At 43.6% G+C, this 12308-nt stretch overlaps 2 protein-coding genes across 2 annotated transcripts in view; both read left to right on the top strand.

The window, feature by feature from the left end:
• The window catches only part of ZMAT3 (zinc finger matrin-type 3), a 33277-nt gene extending 33042 nt beyond the window's left edge, over positions 1–235 (top strand). Inside the window, exon 6 of the mRNA XM_038744931.1 lies at positions 165–235. Within this exon, the coding sequence (XP_038600859.1) occupies positions 165–235 (71 nt within the window). The remainder of the gene's footprint in view (positions 1–164) is intronic.
• A 343-nt stretch (positions 236–578) lies between these two features.
• Positions 579–4718, top strand: ZNF639 (zinc finger protein 639; the record flags this gene model as incomplete). Its single annotated transcript, XM_038744917.1, has 3 exons — positions 579–699; positions 3248–3382; positions 3475–4718. Coding segments are annotated over 3 exons (1413 nt in total), but the record flags the coding sequence as incomplete, so codon positions are not given.
• Between the last annotated feature and the right edge of the window lie 7590 nt (positions 4719–12308).

The following is a 12308-nucleotide window of genomic DNA, read 5'->3' as shown; positions in this document are numbered from 1 at the left end:
ACAGATGAGGTAACTGAGGCCCAGAGAAGTGAGATGACTTGCCCAAGGGTATGTGTGCTCTTTCACTAGGCCCCGCTGCCACTCTACAGCGTTATCTTATACTATTAGGTTTGTTCACGCTATTAGGCAAAGTCTGATTTCCACCGCTAAATCTCTTACTGCAGTCATTGATGCTTTTCAAGAGGGACAATCTCAGCGTCTATCAGAAATTGTGCAGGCAAACCTCCAGGGCTGATGTGGCCACCCCTATTGTGATTTGAAGAATGGTAGTAGTAGCCTTCTATCACCTTATCACTTGGGATTATTTTAAACACTCAGAAGACTGTACTAAGTGCCTGAGAAACCACAGTACAGAATTTACGGACATATCACCTGTACTCAAGGAGCTTAGTCCAGAGGAAGATATTTAAATATGTCTTTTGAAAGCTGGATCAGGTCAAAGACGGCCTTAATTAAAGATAATGAAATCTTTCCCGCTCCCTATTTTTGCCTTCATCGTCTGAGCCTTCGCTGATGGCTACAGACAGTTAAATGTAGAGGCTGATGCCCAAGTTTAGATTACATGATCTTCTTTTCTTTTCTACTCAGATTCTGCAGGGATAAACAAAATTTCAGATGGATTCAATGGAATTTTCTCTGACCATTGCTATAGTGTCTGTTCTATCCGACATCCAGACTTAAAATACTTTGAGAACAAAGGTCAGTATATAAAATGTTGGGTTTTTAAATTGTGGTAACTGAATTGCTTCCTTTCTTTTGGCTTGCTCTATTATGACAATTGCGGTATTCCAAATGAAGAAGGCTAGTAGCTGCAGATTTTAAAAAGGCACACCCAGAGTTTTCATGACCCGATAGGTAATTTGCAGAGCATTTTTCAAAGAGCCATCTGAACTCACAAAAAATATGCCATACTAAAAATATATATATGCAGATGATTCAATTTCCTTCTTTTTTATGGTGTTTGTTAAGGGCTACTAGGTGCTGTTCTAAGCACTGGGTTAGATACAAGCTAATCAGGTTGGGCACAGTCTGTGTCCCATATGGGGCTTGCAGTCTCAATCCCCATTTTACAGGTGAGGTAACTGAGGCACAGAGAAGTGTCCTGACTTGCCCAAGGTCACACAGCAGGGAGTGGTGGAGCCCGGGGTTAGAACCTAGATCCTTCTGGCTCCCGGGCCCATCCTCTCTCCACTAGGCCATGCTTCTTGGGAAGAGGGTAGTTGCTAGAGCCTGGACAACTACATTTAAAACTATTATTCATATACATAAGACGTGGAAATACAGCAATCTGTAGAGTTCCTTCTATGTTAGTCACATCAGTATCAAAATCAGAGTCAGAATCAGGAGCCACTGCGGAATGAGTACGGTGATTAGGATAGTGGTGCTTCTCAGATTCTCATTCCCTCATTTAAAATCATTAGGCACTTAACGAATGCCATCATCATTATTATTATTAGGACAAGGATGTTGTGGGCAAGTGGGTGCCTTAATGGCAGAATTAGCTTCAAGGTCCGTTACCTGCTGGTGCTTGCTTTTCCCTCATATTATTAGTGTTGTTCTTATTAATAACTATTTTTTACATTTATTAAGTACTTATTATGAGTCAAACACTGTTCTAAGTGCTGGGGTTAATTAAGTTAATCAGGTCAGGGCCAGTCCCTGTCCCACATGGGGCACATCATCTCTAGCAGTGTTCTTTTCTCACTCTCTCACTGCTGTGGCTCCCAAATCATCATCATCATCATCAATCGTATTTATTGAGCGCTTACTGTGTGCAGAGCACTGTACTAAGCGCTTGGGAAGTACAAGTTGGCAACATATAGAGACGGTCCCTACCCAATAGTGGGCTCACAGTGTAAAAGACTGTGAATAGACTAAAATCTATTTAGCTCCTACTCACAGAAACTTCAGTTCATTCATTGTCAGTCAGTCAGTCATATTTATTCATTCAGTCAGTCAGTCGTATTTATTAAATGCTTACTGTGTGCAGAGCACTGTACTAAGCGCTTGGGAAGTACAAGTCGGCAACATATAGAGACGGCCCCTACCCAACAACGGGCTCACAGTCTAGAAGGGGGAGACACACAACAAAACATGTAGACAGGTGTCAAAGTCGTCAGAACAAATAGAATTAAAGCTAAATGCACATCATTGACAAAATAAATGGAATAGTAAATATGTACAAGTAAAATAGAGTAATAAATTTGTATAAATATATATACAAATGCTGTGGGGAGGGGAAGGAGGTAGGGCGGGGGGATGGGGAGGAGGAGAGGAAAAAGAGGGCTCGGCTCAGGCTGGGAAGGCCTCTTGGAGGAGGTGAGCTCTCAGTAGGGCTTTGAAGGGAGGAAGAGAGCTAGTTTGGCGGATGTGTGGAGGGAGGGCATTCCAGGCCAAGGGAAGGACATGGGCCAGGCGTCGACAGTGGGACAGGCGAGAACGCGGTACAGTGTGCTTACTTTGCGCGGAGCACTGTACTAAGCGCTTGGGAAAGTGCAGTATAACAAGAAACAGACACATGCCCTGCTCACAGCGAGCTCCCACTCTTGAGGGGGGAAATGAGAGAGTTACAGCCCTATAGTGCCTAGCCAGGGCATGTCCTCTGTAATTGAGTGCCCAGTTCTCTACTATCAATCAATCAATCATATTTATTGAGCGCTTACTGTGTGCAGAGCACTGTACTAAGCGCTTGGGAAGTACAAGTTGGCAACATATACAGTCCCTACCCAACAGTGGGCTCACAGTCTAGAAGGGGACTAGGCTCAGGACCTAATAATAATCGTGGTTTTTGTTAAGCATTCACTAGGCGCCAGGCACTGTACTACGCACTGGGGCAGGGGAATTCAAGCAAATGGCGCTGGACAAAGTCCGCGCCCCACGTGGGGCTCACAAATCTCAATCCCCATTTTACAGATGAAGTAACTGCGGCCCAGAGACTCGCCCAAGGCCACAGAGCAGACAGGCGGCAGAGCTGGGATTGGAACCCGTGACCTTTTGACTCTCAGTCCCGTGCTCTATCCACTGCGCCCCGCTGCACCTCAGCTTCAAGGGCCCGGGCTGCGGTGTGGAAGCTCAGCCAGGCTCGGGAGAGTACCTCCCTGAAATCCCCCCCAAAAACGGTTCTCGCAAACTTGGGATATGAAGAGCGGGAGCGGTTGTGGGTCGGATCAGGAGCAGCTGCCGCTGCCCCGAGATCCAGTGAAACGATACTCCGGTATAGTGGTTTTCATATCCCTTTTTTTAACAGATGACGATTCCGATACAGAGCTATCGAGCGACTCGCCTAAGTTCGCGGAGGGAATCGGAGCCAGGAAGAGAAATCAGAACTACCTAGTTCACAGTCCTGTGCTCAGAATACTAGACCACGCCACCTTTCCTACAGGTCTGCAAAAACGTCACCGCCGCTCTGCGTGAACAACGCCAAGCGAAGCGCGTCAGCGATTCTCATAATCGCCTCTCTCTTTTCCGTTTCAGAGAAACCCGGCCCCGACGTTGAAATCTGTGACGACGAGTGTGACTCCCCGGAATCCGTCCATCCCCCAAACTCGGAGGAGAGCCCTATAGAGGTTCACGCCGCGGAAGACGTTCCGATCGCCGCGGAGGTGCACGCCATCTCCGAGGATTATGACGCAGAGCCCGAAAACGTTTCGTCCGAAAGCCTTCAGGGCCAGATGGATGAAGAACCGCCTGCTAAATTTTGTAAAGTCCTGGACAGGGGTCAGGCCCTGAACGTCACTGCCCAGCAGAAGTGGCCCTTGTTAAGAGCTAACAGCAGCGGCCTCTATAAGTGTGAACTCTGTGAGTTTAACAGCAAGTACTTTTCTGACCTGAAGCAGCATCTGATCCTGAAGCACAAACGCCCCGATTCCAACGTGTGCCGGGTCTGCAAAGAAAGCTTCTCTACCAACGTGCTCCTGGTCGAGCACGCCAAACTGCACGAGGAGGATCCCTACATCTGTAAATACTGCGATTACAAAACTGTGATATTTGAAAACCTCAGCCAGCACATTGCGGACACTCATTTTAGCGATCACCTGTATTGGTGCGAGCAGTGTGACGTGCAGTTCTCTTCAAGCAGCGAGCTCTACCTGCATTTCCAGGAGCATAGCTGCGACGAACAGTACCTCTGTCAGTTTTGTGAGCACGAAACCAATGACCCGGAAGATTTGCACAGCCACGTGGTGAACGAACACGCGTGCAAACTAATAGAGCTAAGCGATAAGTACAACAGCGGGGAGCACGGACAGTACAGCCCTTTCAGCAAAATTACTTTCGATAAATGTAAGAACTTCTTCGTGTGTCAGGTGTGCGGTTTTCGAAGTCGACTGCATACGAACGTCAACAGGCATGTGGCTATCGAACACACGAAAATTTTCCCTCACGTTTGCGACGACTGCGGGAGAGGATTTTCGAGTATGCTCGAATACTGCAAGCATTTAAATTCACACCTCTCCGAGGGGATTTATTTATGTCAATACTGTGAATATTCCACAGGACAGATCGGAGATCTTAAGACGCATCTAGATTTCAGGCACGCAGCTGACTTACCTCATAAATGTAAGGACTGTTTGATGAGGTTCGGGAATGAGAAGGAACTTATAATTCACCATCAAGTTCATGAAGCAACTTGATTTCGGTCCTCCGAATTCACAGGGTCTTTTTGTAAAATAATAAATTCAGTTTTAATTAAGAGATTTTTACAGCGGGTGATAACGTTCATTAAATATTAATGACGAGTGATTTCCAGTTGAATCGATTTCATTACATTTCTGGAATTGGAAACTTCCAAGATGTGGGATTTTGGCTTGCTTTAGGGTCTCTTAGTTGCATGTTTAGGTGAGTTGAATCACTCAGAGCAAAACTTTCCCAGTACTCAAATGTGACAGCTTCTTTCAGTACGGTCCATATTTACCACTGGTTTTTCTAATTGTCTTTTATATTGTAATGCTACAGCTACAGGGTCAATGGAAATGGACAATTTTCCGTCTCCTTGCCGTTCCACTCTTCGTTAAATTATTATTATTTATAGTTTATAATTGTTCTCCAGGCCCAGACCATTTGTCTGTAACTCCTAACCCATTTAGTTGAACCTCAAAAGAGCTGCCATTCCCCGTCCTGAGAAATGCACAGCGGGCTGAGAATGGAGAAAACCAGAAACTCATCCTTCACGAAGGCAAGTGGACAACACATGGTACATTTTAGGAAGTTTTCGCACCCTTGATGACAGAAAACAAGCAGGATCATCCAAGCTACTTTAGTGACCCAGAAATAAATTGTTACTTTTATGTGTGTTGTCGTTCTGTATGGTTAAAACTGAGAGTGCTGACAGACCTGCTAAGTACATAGACGATCATAGTTGAGAGGCTATCATAACTTTCTGTAGCTGCAGTTTAGATATTAAGTATATGGAAGATGTATATCTGTGCCTGAAGCGGTTTATTTGCAAGGGTTATTTTGATAGAGTAATATATCTTTCATAGATGGATGCTTTTCCCCCCTGAAAAAAGCCACCCATCCTCCACTTATAAACTATGACATCATAGTTTATACATATACATATGTGTCTATCCTATATCATACCTGATTAGTAATGGTATTTATTTTGTGTGTCTAGTGAATACAGTGCAGTGTATTAAGTGCTTGGGAGACACGTCTTTGTTTCTATTGTATTCCCTGCTCTTAAGGAGCTTATACTCTACCAGCAAAGACAAACAGAAATAACCGTCAACTGTATATATACAGAAATAACTGTATATACCTAAGTGCTAGGGGTGTATATAAGACGAGAGATGGCTGAGGGGTCGATAATAGCGTACTAATAAGAGGCAGGCTTGTCGGAGGAAGTGGGATTTTAGGAGGGCTTTGAATGAGAGGGAAGCCTAAGGTCTGGCAGATATGGCGGGAAAGGGGTTCCAGGCCTTGAAGAAAGTGAACTCCAGGATCTTTGGCATAAATGATCATGTCTTGTTGTTTGATGTTAAGTATAAATAATCCTAATAAAACTTTGAGGAGGAGCTGCCTGTTGCTACGCAGTCATATAAATACGATTGAATGAATACCTAAGACAATAGTTTACCCCACATTACCACATTGTAGAATTTATCATAGTCTAGCGGTTGACGCACACGGTTAGCTAGTCGCCCAAAGAGCATTATGGTTTTCTTGATTGAATTTTTTACAAAGTTATTTTCCTTTTCAGTATTTTCCTCGTAAACTGCAGCAGTGCCTGAATGCATTCACAGTTTTCAGATATGTATTTTGGCTCAATGAACTCGAGAGAGGGAAAAAAATTTGGGAGTCCAGGTCTACTGTCAGAAGACGATAATAAACACAGTTAAAAATTATTGGACTTCTCTGATAATTTCCACTCCAGTGTCATAAAATTAGCCTTGGGTTTGAAGGTGATGTTAAGATTGTATGAGCATCTGAGAGAGAATCTTCTGCCAAGTTGCTGATTTTTTGGACATGTAGCTTTTTTGGCCCCGGGCCATTTGAGGAAGTATTGTTTAGACACCAGTGGTGAAGGGAGCATTGTGAACTAAAGTACATGGGAAATCCAGGAACTTTTGGTTGCTGATCATACAACAAAGTGTTGGGTAGGGACTGTATATGTTGCCAACTTGTACTTCCCAAGCGCTTAGTACAGTGCTCTGCACACAGTAGGCACTCAATAAATACGATTGATGAAAGTAGAATAGGACTGTGGCTAGGATCCTGGCAACGCTGTCAAGTAGTGAGACGAGGAAGCTGCCAATTAGTCTTCGTCCTTTATGCTTAAAGCAGTAATAGGAATATTGCATTTTAGAATTCCAAGGTGTAGTTTTTTCAACTCCTGATTAGCTGAGGCAATGTTCATGAAGATTGTTTCATGAAAAAGTTCAGAAACTTTCTCCTCTCTACTTGAAAGCCTTGCCGGGAACGCCATCCTATCTCCGTGATTTACCCTTCAGGGGATGCGATGGTAATAAGTCATAATATTATTCTGAGAAGCAGCGTGGTCTAGTGGAAAGAACACGGGCCTGAGGGTCGGAAGGATCTGGGTTCTAATTCTGCCTCTGCCACTTGTCTGCTGTGTGATCTTCACTTCTCTGTGCCTGTATCCTCATCTGTAAAATGAGGATAGAGACTGAGCCCCATGTGAGACAAGGACTGTGTCCAACCTGATTAGCTTGTATCTACCCCAGTACGGTCCCTGGCCTGTAGTAAGTGCTTAACAAATACCACAATTATTATCATTATCATTAATAAGACAATAACGATGGTATTTGTTAAGCACTTACTAGGTGCAAAGCACTGTTCTAAGCGCTGGGGAGGTTACAAGGTGATCAGTTTGTCCCACGTGGGGCTCACAGTCTCCATCCCCATTGTACAGATGAGGTAACTGGGGCACAGAGAAGTTAAGTGACTTGCTCAAAGTCACACAGCTGACAAGGGGCAGAGCCGGGGATTTGAACCCATGACTTCTGACTCCAAAGCCCATGCTCTTTCCGCTGAGCCACGCTGCATGGGTTGTTGGCTTAGTGAACCAATTTGGGAAGCAAAACATACCTAATAAGGGTCAAGAGTGCAGGCTAGCCATCAGAATCAGGAAAACTTTTGTGAAATCAGCAAACACATTGGCTCTCTCCTCTAGACCGTAAGCTCATGGTGGGCAGGGAACGTGTCTACTGACTCTGTCATATTGTTGTATTGTGCTCTCCCCAGTGCTTAGTACAGTGCTCTGCACACAGTAAATACTCAATAAGGTTGTTTGACGGCTCTCATGCCGGTCAATACAATGTCCATGCTATACACATCGTGTCAGATTTCCCCATTTCATGGGGGTTGCCCACAGAAAGTTTGCCGAGGAAAATGGTTGAAGCGTATCATCATCATCAATCATATTTATTGAGCGCTTACTGTGTGCAGAGCACTGTACTAAGCACTTGGGAAGTACAAGTTGGCAACATACAGAGACAGTCCCTACCCAACAGTGGGCTCACAGTCTAGAAGGGGGAGACAGAGAACAAAACCAAACATACTAACAAAATAAAATAAATAGAATAGATATGTACAAGTAAAATAGAGTAATAAATACGTACAAACATATATACATATATACAGGTGCTGTGGGGAAGGGAAGGAGGTAAAATGGGGGGATGGAGGGGGGGCGAGGGGGAGAGGAAGGAAGGGGCTCAGTCTGGGAAGGCCTCCTGGAGGAGGCGAGCTCTCAGTAGGGCCTTGAAGGGAGGAAGAGAGCTGGTTGATGAATGCAGACTCGTTTACAGTTGGGCACTGCAGATAAATGTTTTTAATGTCATGACCTAACTCTCTCATACAGTGGAGGTTGAATACCCTGCGTAAGAAAAACTCGCACTCTGTGCTTTGATCGGCTCCAGGTACATTGTCTTAGTGGACCTGGGTTTCAGAGATCTAGGTTCTAATCCTGACTCTACCATAATAATAATAATAATAATAATGGCATTTATTAAGCGCTTACTATGTGCAAAGCACTGTTCTAAGCGCTGGGGAGGTTACAAGGTGATCAGGTTGTCCCTCGTGGGGCTCACAGATTTAATCCCCATTTTACAGATGAGGGAACTGAGGCCTGGAGAAGTTAAGTGACTTGCCCAAAGTCACACAGCTGACAATTGGTGGAGCTGGGATTTGAACCCATGACCTCTGACCATGTGTGTGCCATGTGACCTTGGGCAAGTCACTTCTCTCTGCCTCAGTTACCTCATCTGTAAAATGGAGATTAAATAATACTAGTAATAATTATGATATTTGTAAAGCGCTTACTATGTGCCGGGTACTGTACTAAGCTCTGTACTAAGTTAGTACAAATTGGGTTGGACACAGTCAGTCCCTGCCCAACATGGGGCTTAGAGTCTAAATCCTCAGTTTACTGATGAGGTAACTGTGGCCCAGAGAAGTGAATAATAATAATAGTAATGATATTTGTTAAGCGCTTACTATGTGCAAAGCACTGTTCTAAGCGCTGGGGAGGTTACAAGGTAATCAGCTTGTCCCACTGGGGGCTCGCAGTTTTAATCCCTATTTTACAGATGAGGTAACTGAGGCCCAGAGAAGTTAAAAGTGACTTGCCCAAAGTCACACAGCTGACAATGGGTGGAGCTGGGATTTGAACCCATGACCTAGGAGTGTGAGCCCACTGTTGGGTAGGGACTGTCTCATTAATGTTGCCAACTTGTACTTCCCAAGCGCTTAGTACAGTGCTCTGCACACAGTAAGCGCTCAATAAATACAATTGATTGATTGATTGATTGACTCCAAAGCCCGTGCTCTTTCCGCTGCCCCACACTGCTTCACTTGGGCAAGTGAAGTGACTTGCAAAAAGTCACACAGCAGAAACGTGGAGGAGCCGGGATTAGAACCCGTTGTTGGGTAGGGTCCGTCCCTATATGTTGCCAACTTGTACTTCCCAAGCGCTTAGTACAGTGCTCTGCACACAGTAAGCGCTCAAGAAATACGATCGAATGAATGAATGACCTTCCCAGGCCCCTACTTTGATTGTGAACCCCATGTGGGACGGGGTCTGTGGCTAGTCGGATTAAATTGTATCTACCCCGGTGCTTAGAACAGTGCTTGGCATATAGTAAGTGCTTTCCGAGGACCGTAATTATTATTATTATCATCATCAATCGTATTTATTGAGCGCCTACTGTGTGCAGAGCACTGTACTAAGCGCTTGAGAAGTCCAAGTTGGCAACATCTAGAGACAGTCCCTACCCAATAGTGGGCTCACAGTCTAAAAGGGGGAGACAGAGAACAAAACCAAACATACTAACAAAATAAAATAAATAGAATAGATATGTACAAGTAAAATAAATAAATAAATAGAGTAATAAATATGTGCAAACATATATACATATATACAGGTGCTATGGGGAAGGGAAGGGTTATTACTTCACATCATGTTCTATCCAAAGACACGGTAGAAGATTAGTCGCTAATTCCCCTGACAACCTAAACAAAGAACAGAGTAATATCAATTCATTAATGGTATTTCTTGAGCATGTACTGTGTGCAGCGCACTATACTAAGCGCTTGGGAGAATACAGGACAATAGAATTGGTAGATATGTTCCCTGCCCATGAGGAGCTTACAAACTGACATTCTGGAATAATGACCGATTCCAAGTTATTGGACAAGGGCAGGAAACTTATCTAGTAACTCTGCCCTACTCTCCCTCGCACTTAGTACGGTGTTCTGCATTTAGTAAGCGCTCAATAAATACCAATCATTGATTGATTGACAAGGCTTTTACTGCTCATGTAAGTCGTTTTTGATCATTTGCTTCATCTTTTAGACTGTGAGCCCACTCTTTTAGACTGTGAGCCCACTGTTGGGTAGGGACTGTCTCTATATGTTGCCACTTTGTACTTCCCAAGCGCTTAGTACAGTGCTCTGCACATAGTAAGCGCTCAATAAATACGATTGATTGATTGATCAGGGAAAAACAAACATTTTCTTCCACAGAGTTGCTGGAAAAGCCGCAAAAATCCGAGATATTTTACAGGCTGGGCTGTCTCCCCCTTTTAGACTGTGAGCCCACTGTTGGGTAGGGACTGTCTCTATATGTTGCCAATTTGTACTTCCCAAGCGCTTAGTACAGTGCTCTGCACATAGTAAGTGCTCAATAAATACGATTGATGATGATGATGATGTACTATCTGTTAATTTCCATTCAAATGAATGAGACAACTGAGTATACTATAGGATAGATTACTGAGGTAAATACATTCTAATTACAGTACGGCTTATTTTGTATTTTTTGATAATAACGATGGCACCTATTAAGTGCTTACTATGTGCAAAGCACCGTTCTAAGCTCTGGGTCCATTAACGCCGCCTGCTTTGACATCTTTTATATGAACATATTCTATTTATTTTGTTAATATATTGTGTTTTCTTCTCTGTCTCCCCCTTCTAGACTGTGAGCCCGCTGTTGGGTAGGGACTGTCTCTATTGCCAACTTGTACTTCCCAAGCGCTTAGTCCAGTGCTCTGCACACAGTAAGCGCTCAATAAATATGATTGAATGAATGAAATTTCTAAATTCTTGAGGCTCTGTTCTAAATCTACATTCAAATTCAAAAGAGGAAGAAAAACAGAGACAAGCGGGTTTGTGTACGGTATATAGAAGAGTGTCCGCAGATAGCGGGTAAAGTTTTGGTTTCAATGTGTACTGAATGTAAATTCAAAAAGTCCACTGTAGCTTTGTATAAATATTTGTATTTGACGTGTAAAGTATCTTTTCTGGTGTAAGGATGTCATCTTGTTAAAACTGCTTCACACCTACATGAGGTTCTGAGTGGTCATTTCAATAAATGAATCTTCCACAATTTACTTCAGTTCAATTTCGGGCATTAATTCTGTTTTGTCAACAATGTACTGCTACTCGGATGCATTGTGAATTCATCATCATCATCAATCGTATTTATTGAGCGCTTACTATGTGCAGAGCACTGTACTAAGCGCTTGAGAAGTACAAATTTGCAACATATAGAGACAGTCCCCACCCAACAGTGGGCTCACAGTCTAAAAATTCATTGTTTTGTTTTGTTTTTTCTGCTCAGAGGTGAAAGTAAAAATTAGTACTAAAAGAGGAGTGAAACTAGGGAATCTGGAGGACCACCCACCACACTAGCTGCTTGGCCGTTTTTTTTAAATGATATTTATGTGCTTGCTATGTTCCAGGCACTGTACTAAGCGCTGAGGTGAATATAAGCTAATTAAGGTTGGACACCGATCATGTCCCACATGGGGTTCGCAGTCTTAATCCCCGTTTTACAGATGAAACTGAGGCCAGAGAAGTGAAGTGACTTGCCCAAGATCACACAGCAGACAAGTGACGGAGTTGGGATGGGAGCCAACTGCCAGTCCCGGGCTCTAACCATTAGGCCATGCCGTTTCTCAATACCATTTTACTTGTATGTATTTACTATTCTATTTATTTTGTTAATGATGAACATATAGAAGCAGCCTGAGAAGCAGCGTGGCTCAGTGGAAGGAGCCCGGGCTTTGGAGTCAGAGGTCAGGGGTTCAAATCCAGGCTCCACCAACTGTCAGCTGTGTGACTTTGGGCAAGTCACTTAATCAATCAATCGTATTTATTGAGTGCTTACTGTGTGCAGAGCACTGTACTAAGCGCTTGGGAAGTACAAGTTGGCAACATATAGAGACAGTCCGTACCCAACAGTGGGCTCACAGTCTAAAAGGGGGAGACAGAGAACAAAACCAAACATACTAACAAAATAAAATAAATAGAATAGATATGTACAAGTAAAATAAATAGAGTAATAA

This window comes from Tachyglossus aculeatus, chromosome 1 (assembly GCF_015852505.1).
Source record: "Tachyglossus aculeatus isolate mTacAcu1 chromosome 1, mTacAcu1.pri, whole genome shotgun sequence".
Classification (NCBI taxonomy): Eukaryota; Metazoa; Chordata; class Mammalia; order Monotremata; family Tachyglossidae; genus Tachyglossus; species Tachyglossus aculeatus.
This window is presented reverse-complemented; position numbering and strand designations above follow the sequence as displayed.